Source organism: Syngnathus leptorhynchus, chromosome 22 (genome assembly GCF_054491065.1).
Source record: "Syngnathus leptorhynchus isolate UIUO chromosome 22, UIUO_Slep, whole genome shotgun sequence".
Taxonomy (NCBI): Eukaryota; Metazoa; Chordata; class Actinopteri; order Syngnathiformes; family Syngnathidae; genus Syngnathus; species Syngnathus leptorhynchus.
The window spans coordinates 4,681,257-4,699,884 of record NC_141216.1 but is presented as its reverse complement, the minus strand read 5'-3'; the positions used below and the strand labels follow the sequence as shown (position 1 = coordinate 4,699,884).

The following is an 18,628-nucleotide window of genomic DNA, read 5'->3' as shown; positions in this document are numbered from 1 at the left end:
GAGTCACTGGCTGCGTCCAAATTCACAACCTGTCATTTTCGGACGCATGACGTCATCTCTGGCGCGACTCGCCGTGTGTCCAAATACGAATTAAGACACAACCATTGTCATAGCAAAACATTTGTTGAAAACAAAACAAGAAAGTCAGGCCTGTACGATTAACTTTATTTTTGAGGTTTTAGTACAAGTCGAGATATTTAAAATACAATTAGAGAATACTCCCTTTTCCTTTAAATGCTCACTTATATTTTTTAAGTACTTGAGGCAATTATGGAATTGTACATTTTTTTTAATTAAGACTGCTAATTAATAAAAAGGATCATGGCATCACAGACCTTTCCTTTTACATCAAACAATAGTATATCATTGTATTGTATTGTAAAGTTATTGTTTGTTTAAAAAAACAGTAACGATCAACATTTGTTTTGGAGTTGACAATTCTTGTTGCAACACATCTGACTCAAATGGTCAGATAATAAGCAAGGTTTGGCCATATTAAGCGTAGTGCGTTCCTGAATGAAAATAATCCCTTTTTGAAACAGTGTTTCAAAAAAAAAAAAAAAAAAAGTGCATGCTTTGAAAACAAAAAAAGCTGCCGGTTTACTGTAAACTTTCTTAAACTTACTGTAAACTGTATTTCCTATAAAAATATAAATTCCTATCATGAACAAAAATATCAAAGTTAGAAGATGCCAGACAGCCATTTAAAAAAATATAATATGGTTGGAAATCAATGGTTGAAAAAGCCTCTATTTTAGAGAAAATCTATCCCCGTACATCCCAGTGTATTTGTGCGTAACCTGCTGTTGGTTAATCAGGTTCAGTCAAGACACCTCTTCTCAAGCGCGGACCTTAACCTGTCCATGTTTCCGTTGCATGACTTGAGAGCTTCGGGGTTCCTGTCGAGTAATAAGCACAGTGTATAAACAACCGCTCCGTCGTGGCGACGTCGTGAATGTGTCGTTCCTACTTAGACATGATGGTGTGAAGGAGGGAGACGTGGTGCTTGGCCAAGTAGTCCTGCTGGACCGCATGCTCCAAACACAACAACAAGCCTGGTGCTAGAGGCACTTTTTTCCTCTTCTCTTCTCCCTGAAACACACAAAGAGAAACAAAAATTCATTCCTTCCTCTCACGTCGACATAGCGCTCAGATGGTACCTTGAGGACTCCTATAAAGACCAGCACGGTGGAGAGGGTGGTATACGCCTGTAGAGCTGAACCGCAGAGAAGCTTCCTCAACAGCATGTCTGTGAGATGAAACCCCATTTTTAACACATCTTTTCGAGGATTAAAAACACAAGCGGTGCCAAAATCTTACCAAATGTTTCCAGCACCGTAGTCTTCACCACTCCTTCCTCACCGTACAAAGAAGCCACTTTGAGAAGGACTTCGACTGGCTTGCGTGGATCCAAAATATTCACCTGATGAGAAGGAATATTATCAAGTGCACACAAAATGATGCCCCCACCCTCCTTACCTCCTGTAGCAGATGTGTCCTCATTTCTCCCAGCTCAAGAAGCTTCTCGGCAGATGGGCAGTCGAGAAAAGACAAGACCTCTTCCTAAGACACCACAAAAATAGCTGCTCTTTATATTATCTGCACAGACCTGCCACAATATTAGGTACAACTTGTGGTCATTGTGAACTGCAATGCATGACCCACACAAGTGAACAATTAAGGTTCTGAATTGTTCGACAAAAATAGCAGCTTACAGGACACTGAGATTTAGAAGGACTCTCTTCATTTGTTTCTGTGCCATTTTCTTCAACAAAGTCCTCTTTGTCGCAACCATTACATCCATTGCTTCCATCGCCGTCCTCCTCATCATCATCATCATGTCCTTCATCATCATCATCATCCTCTTCTTCACCAGGTTCTCCCTCATCATCGCTACAAAGAGCAACAATCAGAATCTCTCCGTCAGAGCAAACTGCAATTCCTCCACAGATTTACCTGAGTGAAGCCAGCATGTCTCCTTTATCCTGGCTCTCCATCGTTTCTCTTAGAGCCTCACAGCCCTCCTCCCCCAGGCAGTTGCCTGGCATGTGGAAGGACATAGACAGTAAGTACTTGCCGTAGAAAGTAAAACAGAAAACAACCTCCTCTGTCTTGTTTAAGTGGGTTCGTGCATCTACCGTTCAGATCAACTTTCTCCATGTGAGGCTTGTCCATGAGAGCCTGAGCCACCACGAGGGCCGCCCCCTCTGAGATTTCGCCAAAGGACAGATTCAGCTCCTGTAGGCAGGAAACATTAAAGACAAAATACTGCAGAGAAAAAAAAAAAACAAGAGCCCCTGAGTTTGCTGGACTGACCTTGACAACTGGCAACCCTTCTTTGAGGACCGCCGCCAGAGCGATGGCGCCTTCACAACGGACCAAGCAGTCACCAAAGTTGATCACTTGGATGTTTCTCAGGTGCCCCAAAGCCTGTGGGGGGCAACAGGAGTTGAAAAAAAAAAAAAAAACAGCAGCATGTTTTTGCATTCTGAATGTGTTGAGCCCTTACCTGAGCCATAGCCAGCGTTCCCCTCTTTGTGAAGGTGTTGTCGTTAAGATTGAGCACACGTAGATCTGGGTTAAGTCGCGTGGCCGCGGCTAAAGCAGTCACGCCCGCGTGGTTGATGCCGTTCTGTGGCATGTGGACCTCCTCTAGGCTGCCCATCATCTGAAGTGTCACATAGAAAAGAATGGATACAAATGATAAGTGAATGATGATCAATGTTTTGTGATCTGTTATAATGTAGTAGTATCCAAAAATGAATCCGAATTTTTTTTTCAACTTGAAGCGAGGGTGTCAAAAAATCATTCAGATATTTTTACTTGAAAGGCCTTGGCCAAAGCGCTGGCTCCTTCATTTTCCAAGCGGTTCCTCCCAGCGACAAAGACTCTGAGTCTGAGTGGAGTTCCCGCGAGTGATGACTGCCTGTGACACTCCATCAGTGCTTCAGCCAGGATCTGCAGCGACCACAGAGCATTTAAACTTCCTTGTCGTGAATTCTCAATTTCTCCGAGCTCACCTTTCCTCCTCCGATTCCCATTCCGCAATTGTTGAGTCTCAGCTCCCTCAAGGTGTGACAGGCAGCGCTTTTGAGCAGTTGATCGATCCCCTTCACACCATCTGGTCCAAAAGCATTGTCACTCAACTCCAACACGGTCAAACGGGTTCTGGCAATCATTAATCCACTGCTGAGTGATTTCTGATGAAAACATACACAAGGAATTTTAGAAAAGTACTTGCTGATAGTGTCGGGAATATTCCAGATAAAGTCATAAATGGGATCAGTCATGAATTGGGTGGATTCTCACCAGGGCCAATGGGATTTCAGAGCGTAGTCTTCCAGTAAAAAGGTCACTCCAGTAACATCGCTTTAGAAAAACAAATACATTGCTGAATTAATGATCTTTTCAACAATATTATAATGTCTTGACATGTTCCTGGAATACATAGAGTCTGGATAATATGTACCTGGAGCTGATCTTTTCTTTCCAGTGCCTTGGAAATGGCTCTGGCTGCATCTACACCCAAAGTGTTTCCCTCCAAGCGCAAAACTTTCAAATACTGGCACTGTTCGATCTCCTGAACCAGATCTTCCACTGTAGGCACAAATAGTGTCAAGAAATAATACAACAGGCACCATTCAATTGATATCAACCAAACCTGATTCAGCATTGTCCAGTTTAAGCCCCTGGCCTTTATAACTTAGCTCTCCATCTCCTAAATGGGTCTTGGAAAGAACATTAACCAGCTGGGCAATATCATCTGCAGCCATGATGTCTAGGGAGAAATACATAAACAAATGTTAGGTCATTGTTGGTAAGTTATTGGAAAACCCTGAACAAACAAATCCGCCAATGTGACGTTCAATTGAATGACTAACCTCTCGAACGTTTAAGTGACGTTCAATACAAAAATAGTAACAAAGATGCTCGGATAGTTAGCTCAATAGAAGCTAGCAGGTGCTACTCTGGACTGATGAACAACCCAACAAACTCTCAAAGTATTTCGTTCAGTCTTCGCCGAATATTTTTTAGGTGTTATGAACAGCCACACATCACAATCGGAAAACAGATATATGAGTACAAGCGAAAGCGCTTACAGTCGACAGGGAATTCCTCGTAAATGATGGCGAAACGAAGGCACGCCGACCGGTGAGTGCGGACGAAGCGCGCCGGTTACTCAATGTGACGCCACGACTTCCGGGTTTTTCTTTTTGGTCGTACTACGTCACACTTGCGGAAAAACATAACGAAATTATTTTAAACGTTCAATTTCACCACGTTGGCAAGTAACATAACATAGTACATTGTAATTCATGTATAAAGCTGTTTGTTGTTCTGTGTGTTACATATAATATTTAAGCGTGACGTCACACAGTTTCGGATGGCAAAAATTGTGCTTTTATGAATAGTTTTTTTTTTTTTAAAACGATAAATTATGACTGAAATATGTAGTCCATTACTACTAAATGAGAATCCTCACAGTGCCTGAATGAGAACAGAAATTGAAATTACTAAATTGTCACACGAAACACACCGTATGAAAAGACGTGGCTTTGCTGCCCTCTAGTGGCCGCTTTTGATTGAAACTTGTTGCTATACTGCACTAGCCAAAACAGCTATAGAGAGGAGGCTAACATTTAGCAAGCAAGCTGTTGGGTAGCAGCTGTAGCTTGTAAAAAAAAAAAAAACTCGTGTTCCATCTACAAATCAATGACAAGAACATCAAATTTATAAATATGGTGCCTGGATCGTAACTGCTTGTTGTTTATTTCCACCCAACTTAATACCTTTGACGCTTCGTGAAGTTACGAGTGATCCGAAACGCTTGAAACTTAAACTGTGGGGTAAGTTGTGCTAAAAAAGAGGGGCTTGACTATTCACACTAGCTCGCTACTCGGTATCGTCAATTAATTTGTTGTAAATTATACACAACTTCAGCCATGTTGAGTATAAAGTAGACATTTAACGACACGATGCAAACAACCTTGTTATAGCATAAAACATCGAAAGCTCAATTTATTTTCACTCAAGTCAGACTGTTAGCCTCTAGCACGTTAGCAAGTCGGATAGCGATTACCTCTTGATAGCTTGAATGTTAACATTACAATCGGTTAACCCAAAGCGTAATGTCCATTTAAATCAAATTTGTCGTTGCAGCGTGCAATTGCAGAGGGTATTATTTTCGATTGACCCGAGCTAGCATATCAACAATGCTAATCTACCGTGCTCACTGACAAAACGGCAGTTTAGGCATCATCCAACATGTCGCGTGTTCAATTTTATTTGAAAAAATGAGGAATATTTTAGTCCCGGTTCAGATTTTGCGTCACCCCACTTGTAATTGAACCAGCGTCGTTATTTTGTCAGTTTGTTTACGCTAGGCCCTGCCGATGCATGGAGCCAGCTAGCTATTTTGACACTTTTAAATATAGCAACCATGTAATGTAGAGGAATTTAAGGTGGTACTTTATATGGGAATATTCAGATCATGGCAAATCAGAAAATATGTAAATTTTCCATTTGCTTTTATCTACAGGCAATGGACTCAGATAGACTGAAGCGAAGAGAGGAAATCCAGAAAGCAATGAGTTTTATCCAGTAAGTAAAACAATAGTGGATGCACTGGTTAGCAGTGCCTCACTGATCTGCGGTTTTGGGTTCGAGTCTGTGAGGAATTTGCATGTTCTTCCCATGCCTGTCTGTGTTAAAGTGTTAACTTGTGATATCCTTTTACAGGTCGTCATTGCCTTTCCCAGAGCCAGAGAATTATCAGGTTTGGTTATGTCCATATTTTTTCTTCATTTCTTAATTGTTCCTGACACCCCCAAATAATTTTTTTAACGTGCTTGACTGACACTGGGTCACTCTGACAAATGCCATTTTTATTTTGTACCGTTCCTGTTAGGCTTTTCTGACCCAGTTGGTGTGTAACCTCCTGGATGAGGGCAACTCGTGCTTCCGACGAGACAGCGACTGCCGTCAGGCGGCTCAGCAGTATGGAGAAGGCATCAGTGTAGCCCGTTACGCCCAAGCCGAAGCCCTAGTCATCCCTCACAAGTTGATGGAGAGCCTCTATGTTAACAGGGCGGCTGCCTTTTACCAAATTGTGAGCGGAATCACTTCTTATTGTCTGCTCACAAATAATTATTGATTAGAATTTGTTTTCCTACTCTGGCTTGGTTACAGTTTATTGATTGTTCTGTTTTTGAAGCCACAGCTAAATGCTTGTTTTTCCTCCTCAGAGGGAATTCGAGCGCGGCATTCAAGACTGTGATAGTGCGCTGTATGTATCCGAAGGCAGTCGGAAGGCTCTCTACCGCAAAGCGCTATGCCTGAGAGAAATGGGACGACTCAGAGAGGCGTACGAGTGCGGCACCAAATGTCTACTCACTGAGCCACATGTATGATAATGCATTACTCCCAATATAGCAGAATATATATATTTTTTTCAAATTGTTTTATCTTATATTACATAGTGTTTCTTTTTTCTGTTTACTGCTTTCCAGGACAGACAGGTATGTGATCTGGCTCAGGATCTGGCCAATAAGTTGGGCCTTAAGGGCCGAAAAGCTTACATCAGCCAGTCTGAGTCCACGGCCGCGGAGGGAGAGAGTCTCGGCGAGACATCTGCACCCACTGGAGAGGTGTGTGTAATAATATCAATATTGATTTGGGAATTGTTTCTTCACTTAATATGCCGAACTAATTGGTTTTCTTTATTTAGTTGTCTTCCAATGGAATGGAATCCATGCGTGACATGGGAGCAGGTGAGGCAAAATTTTTGATCTAACTGCCGAGCCTCATACCTTATTTCTTGTATCAATTCTTTTTTTTATTTTTGCACACCCTTCAGAAGACCTGTCCAACGCTCAGTGCATCCCAGCACCTCTGGCCACGCCCATCCCAGTCAGCGACGATCCCTCGGTCCTGACCCCGTGCGCAGACTTGTCCGAGAGCCCCGGCAGCCAATCCCAGCCACCGATGCCGTTCTCCGTCCCCGTGTCTGAACATATGGACGAATGCGGCAGCGTAATTAAGGACGAGCTCCACAGTCTCCTGGAGTGCATTCCCAAGAAAGTGAGTGAGGTGAGGACATTTCATCACAGAAGTCAACCTCCTACATGTTTTAGACCAATTGTGCAGAATCCTGTATTGCGAAACAAAAACACTCCACTTGTCTTCCCGGTTTAGAGTCCTGCAGGTGCCATTCCCACCAACCTTCCAAACACAGCGGTGGGTCTGCGGCCTCCATACTCCCCCAACCTCCCCGCTCCGTCAACCCAGCTCGCCCCCACCTTCTTCGGCTCCTCCATCAATGACCTACCCGAACTGGAGCCTTTCTCGCAGCCAGACCAAGGCTCCACCCAAGCGCAGGACGCTTTGGGAGGCTTCTCAAGTGGAGCCACGGATGGAGATGGCAAATCTGGGCTTGTTTCTGGTGGACTCGACTCTTTATCCGAGTACACTTTGCCCGGTGAGTGAACATTTTTTGTTCCTCACTATCTGTTTATTGACAAAGGAATTTGAAATCTTTTTTTTAACATCATATTACATCTGTGCTACACTGCTAGTTTTTAGCTTGTAAATCTATGAAATACATCTTTTATTAAGTGCTCATCACTGTTTGTGGTCTTTAAGGGGGGCGAGTGTGTCACAGCTTCATCCCCGGGATGCGCAACCACGGCTCTGCGCAAGCAGTGAGTCCACTCTTTTGAGAATTTCTGTCAAAGCATTTTATAAACCCAACCGTAAATCTTGAATGGATCCACTTGGCATCGTTCCATTCAATTTAATTTTGGCATTTTCTCTACAGAATGGCCCAGCGGGAACGAACCTCTCCATGCTGTCCAGGAATCCTTTGGCTGGCACACACGAGTTCCGTCAGGCCTGCCACGCCTGTTACAGTCGAATAGGTTAATTATTAAAATGTTGTTGTTGTTGTTGTTGTTGTTTTTTGGGGGGGGGGGGGTGTCGTGTTCTTTTTCTATATTTAGATACATTCAACAAACTTTGTTCTCTTGCTTACAGGTCCGCGTGTGATGGACTACAAATACCAGCCAGAAGCAGCACATCGGTGTAAGCGGGACGTCCTGCTGTGTCGCCTTAAAAATAATGACGACCACACCTGGAAGAGGATTCGGCCCCGTCCTGCACGCAACAACTTCTTAGGGGCCTTTGTACTGTGTAAAGGTCTGTGTTTCCATTTTCAGACGGCAGAGTTGCGTGTGTGTGTGTGTGTGTGTGTGTGTGTGTGTGTGTGTGTGTGTGTGTGTGTGTTTCCCCAACATCATCCCCCTTCCTCATTTGGGTCTTGCAGAGGTCCAGGAACGCCAAGAGTGCCAGTACGGTGAGAACTGTACCTTTGCATACTGCCAGGAGGAAATAGACGTATGGACACAGGAGAGGAAGGGCGCGCTGAGCCGAGAGCTGCTGTTCGACCCCCTGGGGAGTACGGAGAGACGTGCTCTCAGTGTCACTAGATTGCTGCAGCTCCACATGGGCATGTTCATGTTCCTCTGTGAGGTGAGATCAAGTCGTTCAGGCGTTCTGAAAAGAGGAAGAGTGATTTGAATGAATTTGTTCTTTCAATAGGAATGTTTTGATAGTAAGCCCCGCATCATAAGCAAGCGCAGCAAAGAAAACTTGGCGGTGTGTTCCAACCTCACAGCTGGACACTCTTTTGATGACAATAAGTGAGTGGAGGATTTTTTTGAAGGGGGGGGTTTGTAGACCACAGCGGCGATGACATCCCATAATGTGACTGCAGGTGCCTGGTGCATGTGGTGCGGTCAGCCAATGTGCGCTACAGCAAGGTGCGCCCTCTCCACCCCCTCTGCCAGTTTGATGTGTGTCGTCACGAGGTTCGCTACGGATGCCAGCGTGAGGACAGCTGCTCCTTTGCACACTCGGTCATAGAACTCAAATGTTGGGTGCTTCAACAAGACAGCGGTAAGTGGATAGAGGACGTGTGATTTTTGTGATTTTTATTAATAATTATTATTATTATTTTCATTTTGCTGTGTCGCCCATTATTTTCTTCAGGCATTACCCATGAAGAGATGGTGCAGGAGTCCAAAAGACACTGGCAGAGATTAGAGCAGAATGCACAGAAGCAGCAGAGGGTAGGGTGGAAATATTCGTGAGAGCTTATAGATGGTCTTCTGAGTTCTTTTCCTCTTGTAATTTACCCCGTGCAATAAACTTGTTCTCTTCCAGCCAATCCATATTCCCCACCCGAGCAGCAGCATGCCTGTTGGAGGACTCGGGGCGATGGGTGTCGGAGCGGGCGGCGCAGGTGGCGGCGACTGCCTCGGCGGGGGTGGCATCCCTTCTGTGGTAGGGATGGGGGTGGGAGCGCTAGGAGGCGGGGCCGGGCGGGGCCGGCCCCTCAACCTGAAAATGAAGTTCGTGTGCGGCCAATGCTGGCGCGAGGGGCAGGTGAACGAGCCCGACAAGAACCTCAAGTACTGCACCGCCAAAGCACGGCATAGGTGCGGGTTGCACTTTCCTAGCACGCGTTACCCCCCCCCCCCCCCTCTAAGCGATGTGACGTGAGAATCTGTTTGTTTTCCAGCTGGACGAAGGAGCGTCGAGTGTTGCTGGTGAAATCCTTTGAAAAGAAGAAGTGGGTTGTCGTTCGGCCTCTCCCGTTCTCCCGCACCTATCCACAGCAATATGATGTGAGTGACACCCCCGTCCCTGCCTCTCATTGGACAATTAATAAATGTTTTCCCTTCTCATCTAGATGTGTGTGCACGTGATGAAGCAGAAAAAGTGCCACTATATTGGCAACTGCTCCTTTGCCCACAGCTTAGAAGAAAGAGACGTCTGGACGTACATGAAGAACAACAGTTGTAAGCTGCACGTTCACAAGCCAAGACATATTTTGCCATATTTTGAATTGACTTTCTCTTTTTCTAGTGAGGGACATGCAGCAGATGTACGAGCTGTGGCTACAGCTAACCAATCAGAGTAGGCGCGCGGACAGTACCGCCGTGACCCCGCCCCCGGATGACAAGCAGGTCACCATAACAGCCGACTACAGCGAGAGCATGGTGAGTGATCGTTTCCTCACGTGAGATGATTAAACACAAGCAAAAAAGGCTAGAAGGTCACATTTCATGCTCATAATATAATTGCGCGTGTTGTTCCAGGGAGGTCGGCGGTTGTCCAACGGAGACGACCTCTGAGAGTCGCCCAATCGCCGCCCGCCGAGACAGGAGATGAGCCAGCCGTACCGGCAACAACTGAGCAGCCCGTCGTCATCTCACTAGTCCGACCTCTTGCCTTGCGGGAGCTCATGTAAACACAATTTCTACACACGCGCTCACAAACACACACATTGACATAACACAAAGCCACAAATCTCAGCCATCAATCAAAACTTTGAAGAAACTTTGTTTCCGCAATACCTGTAGGTTCCCCTCTGTCGGATTTCACTGCAGGGTGCATTTCTCGTTGACTGAAGTAATAATCGCAATAACGTAAGAACTTTTTTTTTTTTTTTTTCCAGTTTTTTAAATCCTCGCAGCACCTAAGCAATTCTCCAATGAGCGCGCTGGCCGCAGTTCTTAACGTTTTGCTTGGCAATAATGGAAAATTCTCTTGAAGAATGGAGCTGTCATGCTAAAAGTTGACCTTTTCAATTCAATAGTGCCAAAAAAAAAAAAAAAACTTTTTGAGACCCAAGTAAGCGTTATTAAAACAAAGGGTCTGATGGTTAGTGTGCTGCAGTGTGATCAAATTCAGTTTTTGATTTTTGTTTTGTTTTGTTTTTTCATCGGGAGTTGTACTTCCTCGTTATATTGTCTGCCATATTGGTAGGGCACTTTGAATGTAACGCCTGAACGGGCCTTTAAAATGGGGAAAATCGATCAATCAGCGAGGAAGAAAAAAAAAAAAAAAAAGCGTGAAAATATGCAAGTCTGCATACCATTCTAAAATCATAAGCACAACAATGTTTTCCCCTCTTCTTCCACACATTGTTTTTTTGAGAGGTGGCTGTATTTCTCTCACACACACACACACACACACACACACACACACACACACACACACACACACGGCTATAATGGCATAGAAAGAAGACTGTCCTGGTATAAAAAAAAAAAAGATGACCTCAATTGGACTGAATGAGTGTCAGTGCTGCCATAGGTGAAGACTTGTGTTGTATTTAATTAAGAAGAAAGGAAAAGCTTTTGCGTCTAAAAATCTGGATAAAGATTTCATGACTTTAAATTGATTTAATCCAATGAAGAATTTATTGCGTTAGAATAATGAAGCTAATTTGAAAGTAAAGGCAAATTGATACCTCTCCAGTCCCACTGAGGTTGTTTTTTTTTTTTTTTTTTTTTCTTTTTTTTTAATCCAGTGGTCCCGTTTTAGTGGTCCTAAATTTCTTTGGTGCCTCTGAGCAAAAACACGTGCATATGCAATACACACAAACATACAAGTAGGATACCCGCCTGCCATCTCAATCAAGCCTTTAATGCAAAACACGGACACAAATCACACACACACACACACACGACATATTTACATATAATTGCTATACTACTACTAATTATTGATAACTTAGCAATCAAGCTTAATAAATATATAACCAGAAAACTGTATTGATTACATAGAACTTTTCTGTTATTGAGGTATTGCTATATGACATGTATCGCTGAACTAGATAGTGATTTAAGAAAAAGAGAAAAGGAAAAAAAACTCTTCTACTTTTTACGTTGTCTTTTTTTTTTTTTTTGCGTGGGTTGTTCCAGACAAACGAGTGGGTTGCAGCTTTAAATGGATGGAGCCAGAGCTTAAGCGCTGCACACTCTTAACGTGCGTAGTGTGTCATCTTAGCATCGTTAGCTGTGCCAATGCGCCCTCATCTGGAACAGCCCACCATTTAGCTTCTTTGAGGGATCGTATTATTATTACTACTACTACTACCCTTAGTATTATGAATATGATAATGATTGCTATGGACTATTTCTCTCGTATACGCTATTGATTATATGTACGTTTATTGCGATGTATACCTATATCCATGTATGAATATAATATCGGTAAATACGCGTCTGTGTATGCAGCCTGTTTGGGGGGGGGGGGGGATTGTAAACGGGCAACAAAATGGACGTCCTAATAGCCACAATCTGTCTTGAGGCCTTGGGATAGTTATGGAATATGTGGCTGCAAACACGCCAGACAAGATGTGATCTGGGAATCGTACACAGATGCTTATATACTCCTGCATAGCGCCTTATTTGATATAGCACACGTATAAAAAATAATATATACCCTTATTGTATAACCCCGCTTACTATATACAGTACAGTATATGATACCTGATAACCTATGATAATACTTTAGCACCCCGGTAAGGTAATTTAGATAAGTGATGGTGGAGCTGTGTTTTTTTTGTTTTTTAGTGGCTTGGCAGAGTTTAACTGGGCTGGGTAGATTGAACCACACCTACTTATTTTAGTTCATCGTATTTCAATTGAAACTCCTCCTGTGCACTGATTTGCAATCATCCTATGGAGGTATGGATAATGTTGTTTTACTGATATGCCTTTTCTCCCACCCAACTCTGTGTGATTTGTTCAAGTTGACAGCACTTTGCTGGTAAAATGATCCATCTGCCTATTTTTGCCTCTTTGTTTTTTTTTGTTTTGGACAAAAGAAGGTTGTGTGTTTATCTCTTTAATGATACGTCTCGCCAAGCCACACAGTACAAACGTCACTGCTATTCCTGTAACCAACCGCCACCTCCCCCATTCCATTTGATCCCTGCTACAGAAACACTTAAAGAACCCAAATTGAATCATGTTACCGTTGGAAGAAATTATTGGTTATTTGAATGGCTTAATTTCAACAATCAGAAGATAGAAACCAGGATTATAAAGACTTGGACAAACAAGGCCTCTCATTTTGTACTCTACATTTTTTTTTTTTTTTCCATTACATTGATTTTCTTGTTTTTATGTTTTGACTTTGTTTCCTCTCCTCCCTGGTTGGAAGTTAATAAATACTCAAGTGGACCAAATCTCTTGAAAGCATTTAATAAACACTTTTAGAAAAACAAGTATTTTAAGTTTTTATTTTAAATCAAGTGTAATAAAGTGTGCAGCTGTGTAACAAAAATAAACAAATACCAGTAAATAAACATAGTTTAAATACATTTATGTTATTGTGCATGGTGGGACAATTAAGTGGTTGATTTTCAAAACAGTTCAAGGATTCCATCACGAAGGTCTTTAGCTTATTTATGCATTTTGACACATTGCACTGGTTAAACTATTGCATTAAAGTGTTAAGTCGACTGTATTGTGCAACTCTACACTTATGAAGTACACCCAATTTATGCAACCAGCATGTGTTTTTTTTTTTTCCTTAAGTAACCGACACACTTTCGCGATTGGCCCCCTGTAGTTTGATTGATAAATGTAAGAGCCAATCAGCGCTGTTTCCGTCTTTCACGTGATAAAACACAAGCAACAGATTGGCCGTGAGTGAACTTTCTGGGCGGTCGCTGTTAGGTAACGCGTGTAATTTGACAGTTTTGACAGCCCCCTGTTTAATTTTTCTAAAGAGAAGAGCTGTCAGTGTTCAGTGACTGACTTGTCAGGGATTCTGCTCACTTTATTTGCATATTTTATAGGGAAGTATCGTTTTATTTCATTTCTTTAGTTGTGCAAAAGTAAAGGATAAAATCATGTCAACGGCAGACATACCAGAGATATTCAGGGCTTTTCTGGAAACACCATTTACTTTACCAAGCTTTGACGTAAATGGTAAGTAAAACCCATGTAGCACTTGAATATGGCATTCCATCTATTATTTACACAACATATGGTCTCGGCCTATGTATATGTTTGCATATACCATTAAATTGATTTATAACAGGAAAAAAAAGAAAATGTTTTTGAGAAATACGCAAGAAGAATAAACTCAATGCATTTGCACAAGTGTGCACATATTTTACATTAATGTGATTGATTACTTCTGAACATAACTCCGGTTTTCCCCCACATCCCAAAAACCTGCTTGGTAGGCTGATTGAGCACTCCAAATTGCCCATAGGTGTCAGTGTGCGTGCGAATGGTTGTTTGTCTCTGTCTGCCCTGTGATTGGCTAGCAACCAGTACAGAATGTCCCCCGCCTACTGCCCAATGACTGCTGGGTTAGGCTCCAGCATGCCCGCGACCCCTGTGGGGACAAAGTGGTACAGATATTGGATGGACGGGATATTTCTGAACATAAACACATCTTGTGATGCGTTGAATACAATAATGTTATATACTTTTTAACTTTTTGATTATTTTCATGCTCATTTTCATTAATTGATTGATAAAATTGGATAATATTGTCAGCTTGCCTTGATCATAGTCTCCTGTGTTCTATTGTGACCCCAATTACAATAATGCAAAGACTTGCAGTGACATTGTCATCGTGGGAGATGTTCTGCCTTTACCAAGATAATAATGTTACGTTTTAATAGACGCCATCATAGCAGGATATATTTAACGTATTTACCTTTGTAAGACTAGTTTGGTGTGGTGTACATGTCACAGTTTTTGTATTTGACCTTTTGACTCCTTTGGTCTTGTTATTGTAGCAAAATGAGAGTCATGGTGACTTAAGTAAAAATTTGAGGAACACCTCCCTCCCTTCCCATTTCCAATATTTGTTTATCCTGACAAGTGCAGCACAAAGAATGATGTCACAATTTAGATTCCGGGCTTCAAGTCTCAGCTTCCTGTATCGAGTTTCTATTGTTCGTAGATGTGAATATGAGTTTCCGACGGTTGTTTGTCTACATGCCTGCACTTATGACGCTAATGAGGACAAAAGTGCTATAAATTATGGATGATGTTCATTTACTTTGCAGATTGGGAGGTATAGAAGACATTTTGTTATCTCTAGCCATTAAACTGTGCTTCCTGGCAACTGTATTTGTATGCTGGTGAAATGTTGCACGAGTTGACCTTGAGAGCTCCTTCACTGTGCGTTACAGCGCCTCCCTCCATGCATGTTCAATGCATGTTCAGTGCATGACACCATTGGTATGTTGACATGCAACGCAGACTGCTGCACATGTTCTCCCATGTGATCGCCACTCCTGGCCTACACACAATAAACAACGTATGCAATTCTAAGTTTCTTAAAGTTTCTTAATAAATGAATGAGTAGCAGATCGTTAAAAAGAAGTACATTCAAATTAGATTTTAATGAGTTGTTTTTCCTCTTGACACGTTTTTCTGCAATATATAACTCAGTCAACCAATGACAAGTCTGCTATTTGATACCACGTCTCACATTGGCTCCTCACATCAACCCGCCCAATCAGAGTTGGTCATCAATATTTATGATTTTCCAACCAATCAGCGCAAAGATAGGATGTGGCTTATTTTGCTCACCATCTTATCTTGTGCAAACGCGGTTGGGTGAATTGTAGGTGTTTTTCTAGTTTTACGGATAACCTAGTGAGCAACTAGTTTATCTCGAGTCGACAGTGAGTAGCTGAATTCTAAAGCTGAGAGCTCCTTTTTTTCTCAAGTACGCTAACAGCGAGGGGAAAATGTCGGTGGAACCGATCGTCGTCACGTTGGAAACGGCCACCGGGGCCCCCACCTCGTTCCCGGTTGTTTTGAAGAAAATTATGGAAATGCCTCCACCCAATATTTTGGCTGGTGACGACGGTAAGGTGTCTTGTAAAATATGACTAGGGCGGGTTAAATAAATGAACATTAATGTGCATATTGCACGTCCTGTTAATCGTGACGCTTAATAAAGAACACAATGTACATTTCATTCTCTTTGGTTTAAAAAATGTCTTTAAAATATTGTGTGAATTTTTTTCCCACTCTGACAACAGGTTCAAATTTGTTGAAAGGCGTTTTGACATCGCACTTGCTGACCTTTATGTCCTTTGACTTGTTTTCAGTTTTCACGTATTGTCTTTTTTTTTTTTGTTCTCTTGCACAGACATAGACATGTGTTAGTAGTTTAAATATATCATTTTGTCGGACAAAGGATGAATATAAATGAATATAATGATCCTAATATTCAGATTTAATATATCTGACAGATTCTCCAAGAGCACATGCAAAGGTGTGCATTTTAACAGAATTTCCTTTCAGGCTGAACAAGAATTGACACAAATGTGCTTTCGATAAATATTTACCATACCTAATATGGACTTTTACTTTCTTTCAATGTATTAGAAACAGACAAGGAGAAGTTGGGATTGGACAATGATGCCGACCTTAGCGGAGGAGGCAGCGAGATGGGGCCATCAGCCGCCCTCACCCCAGCCATTTGGGAAAAGACCATTCCCTACGACGGTGAGAACTTCCACTTGGAGTACATGGACCTGGAGGAGTTCCTCATGGAGAACGGCATCGCCGCCTCACCCGAAGAAGAGGTCACAGTCAAGACGGAGCGGGTGAAGTCGAAGCCGACCGACCCTGCGTCCCTGACACCTGTCAACGAGCTGGTCAAGAGTGATGAAGAGATAGTGATCATCACAAACAGCGAGACTGACATCACTTGTGATGTTACAGCAGGTGAGTGGGAACCCCCCCAGTAATAAACAGTTGTACCCATTAAAGCTGTCGTTACATCTTCTTGATCTACTCTCCACAGAAGTAACAACAGATCCTGCCACCCCAGACTCCGTAGATCCCGACGACATCCAGGTTGACGTCAACTACGAGCCGGACCCCACCGACCTGGTCCTATCGAGCGTGCCGGGGGGCGAACTGTTCGACCCTCGCAAGCACAAGTTCACCGATGAAGATCTCAAGCCTCAGCCCATGATTAAGAAAGCCAAGAAAGTGTTTGTCCCTGACGAGCAAAAGGTATACAATGTATACAAGCACAACAATTGTTCCTTTAAAAATGTATTTTTTCCCCCCAATTACTGTTTATTGATTGATTATTATTAGTATTTGCAATCCCTGTTGCCACATTGATGTGAATTGCAGAGAGGGCGGTCGTTCCATATGTAGATAAGCCGTTTTCATGTGTCAAAGTGACTCGGCAGTTCTTTCCACTCAGTGAGTGGACTCTTTGTTGACATAAATTTAGTCACTATGTTGACAGGAATGAAATATTTTCCCCAAGAATGCAGCTGAAAAGGAAATTGTTAATAGCTGGAAAGAATGAGTCAGCCCAATTGGAATTTGAACGCATAAACAAGTCATTCATGTTAAATATTGTCTTTTTGTGCTACTTTTTGAGATGACAGTTTAGGGAACTGGGTTGAAGAAAAGAAAAAAAAAAAGACAGAATTGCATTTTTATTGCTGACACATGATCACATGACACATTGTCATAATTTGAGCTGGTAGATTTGAAGTCTTCAACTTAATGAGATCACACCGCTTAGTGAGCCGTAACCACGTGTAGCCAAGTTACTGAAGACACTATGTTCTTCCAGGATGACAAGTACTGGCACAGGCGAAAGAAGAACAACGTGGCTGCCAAGCGCTCACGTGACGCCCGCAGGCTAAAAGAGAACCAGATCACCGTGCGAGCGGCATTCCTGGAGCGCGAGAACTCTGCGCTGAGGAGTGAAGTGGCCGACCTGCGCAAGGAGTGCGGCTGCTACAAGAACATCGTGGGAAAGTACGAGGGCAAATTTGGAAAATTGTAAGGAACTGGGAAAAAAATACATTCTTGTGAATGACTTCCCTGTAACACAAGGCTGCAACGCCTTGGAATCTTTGTTGGCTGTGTTTATCAAAAAGGAAAAAAATGCCCAGGAAGAAGAGTAACCCTTTTCGACAAAAGCGTGGGTGGACATTTGTTGCCTTGTGAACGGTTCCACGTCATGACATAAACACAAAATGATGCATCCTTTCCTTTTTTCTCTTCTCTTTCAAGTGAGCTGCCAGAAGATGTATAGACTACGCTTGATTTATTTTACTCAAGTTTGAATAAATAAACCAAATGGTGAGGTTTTAGTAATGACAAAAAGAGATTAAATCTGATGAGGAAGAGGAACAGAAGATTCAAAATTTTTGAGGCATGTGCTTCTCATGTTCTGTACTTTTATCATATAAGAGAAATGTTTTTTTTAAATCTTTATCACGTCTCTTTTTTTTAGATCAATTGCATTAGGTAAGACTTAGTTTAGCAATAGTTTAACCTCAATTTATTGGTTGTTTTGTAGCATGGTAATTATTCCAGGTTGCTTCCATTTCTTTTCACATTAAATAAAATGTTTTTATTTTTTTGGGGGTTGAAATGTAAACTGGTGGAAAATATTCAGATTTATTCAGGGAAATACATTGTCCTGGTTTTAAGTATGTGTGGTGTGTCTGGATGGGATGTGTGACACACTCCATCATTTCATGTCATGTAAATAGTTTTTGCCATATAATAGTACTTGTACACCATGCTCAACATTTTTGCATCCTGTTTTGCATGTGTAGAAAAAAAACATCGTTCAAATAACGATGCTTGGAGATCATCTTGGAGGATACGGAACTTGTATAGTTTGTAAGTTTGTGATTTGACCTTTTTTTTTTTTTTTTCTCCATCATTTCAAAACCACACATGTTGAAAGTTGAAAATATTCGTTGTTTTGTTTTAGTCCATAACTGTTGTTCTTCCTTTAGGTACAGGAA

The 18,628-nt window shown here is 42.3% G+C and overlaps 3 protein-coding genes across 7 annotated transcripts; 2 read left to right on the top strand and 1 right to left on the bottom strand.

Moving 5' to 3' along the window:
- Window positions 1-748: 748 nt before the first annotated feature.
- rangap1b (Ran GTPase activating protein 1b) lies at window positions 749-4,198 on the bottom strand. Its single transcript, XM_085904414.1, has 16 exons — window positions 4,101-4,198; window positions 3,662-3,778; window positions 3,470-3,597; window positions 3,310-3,369; window positions 3,021-3,200; window positions 2,824-2,958; window positions 2,510-2,668; window positions 2,317-2,430; window positions 2,139-2,238; window positions 1,957-2,041; window positions 1,716-1,893; window positions 1,480-1,563; window positions 1,321-1,423; window positions 1,161-1,249; window positions 971-1,092; window positions 749-899 (listed from the first exon to the last, which is right to left on the bottom strand). Exons 2-16 carry the CDS (start codon window positions 3,771-3,773, stop codon window positions 821-823), a joined length of 1,728 nt encoding a protein of 575 aa, XP_085760540.1. The 5' UTR covers window positions 3,774-3,778; window positions 4,101-4,198; the 3' UTR covers window positions 749-820.
- A 396-nt stretch (window positions 4,199-4,594) lies between these two features.
- zc3h7bb (zinc finger CCCH-type containing 7Bb) lies at window positions 4,595-10,525 on the top strand. 2 transcript variants are annotated; one of them, XM_085904170.1, is made up of 21 exons: window positions 4,595-4,847; window positions 5,540-5,601; window positions 5,740-5,776; window positions 5,909-6,109; window positions 6,246-6,404; window positions 6,510-6,647; window positions 6,728-6,770; window positions 6,857-7,080; window positions 7,195-7,477; window positions 7,642-7,700; window positions 7,817-7,916; window positions 8,032-8,193; window positions 8,321-8,526; window positions 8,596-8,696; window positions 8,771-8,952; window positions 9,046-9,125; window positions 9,220-9,494; window positions 9,578-9,683; window positions 9,749-9,857; window positions 9,925-10,058; window positions 10,158-10,525. In XM_085904170.1, exons 2-21 carry the CDS (start codon window positions 5,543-5,545, stop codon window positions 10,191-10,193), a joined length of 2,694 nt encoding a protein of 897 aa, XP_085760296.1. In that variant the 5' UTR covers window positions 4,595-4,847; window positions 5,540-5,542; the 3' UTR covers window positions 10,194-10,525. The 2 variants fall into 2 exon arrangements, with proteins under 2 accessions (XP_085760296.1, XP_085760295.1); XM_085904169.1 differs by having other exon boundaries at window positions 6,857-7,089.
- A 3,080-nt stretch (window positions 10,526-13,605) lies between these two features.
- On the top strand, window positions 13,606-18,551 carry tefa (TEF transcription factor, PAR bZIP family member a). Of its 4 annotated transcripts, none has more exons than XM_085904230.1 (5): window positions 13,606-13,787; window positions 16,221-16,562; window positions 16,642-16,856; window positions 17,437-17,648; window positions 17,883-18,551. In XM_085904230.1, the coding sequence occupies exons 1-5, from the start codon at window positions 13,709-13,711 to the stop codon at window positions 17,902-17,904; spliced, it is 870 nt and encodes a 289-aa protein (XP_085760356.1). In that variant the 5' UTR covers window positions 13,606-13,708; the 3' UTR covers window positions 17,905-18,551. The 4 variants fall into 4 exon arrangements, with proteins under 4 accessions (XP_085760356.1, XP_085760357.1, XP_085760354.1 ...); XM_085904228.1 differs by lacking the exon at window positions 13,606-13,787 and adding an exon at window positions 15,402-15,695; XM_085904231.1 differs by having other exon boundaries at window positions 17,437-18,551.
- Window positions 18,552-18,628: the final 77 nt, after the last annotated feature.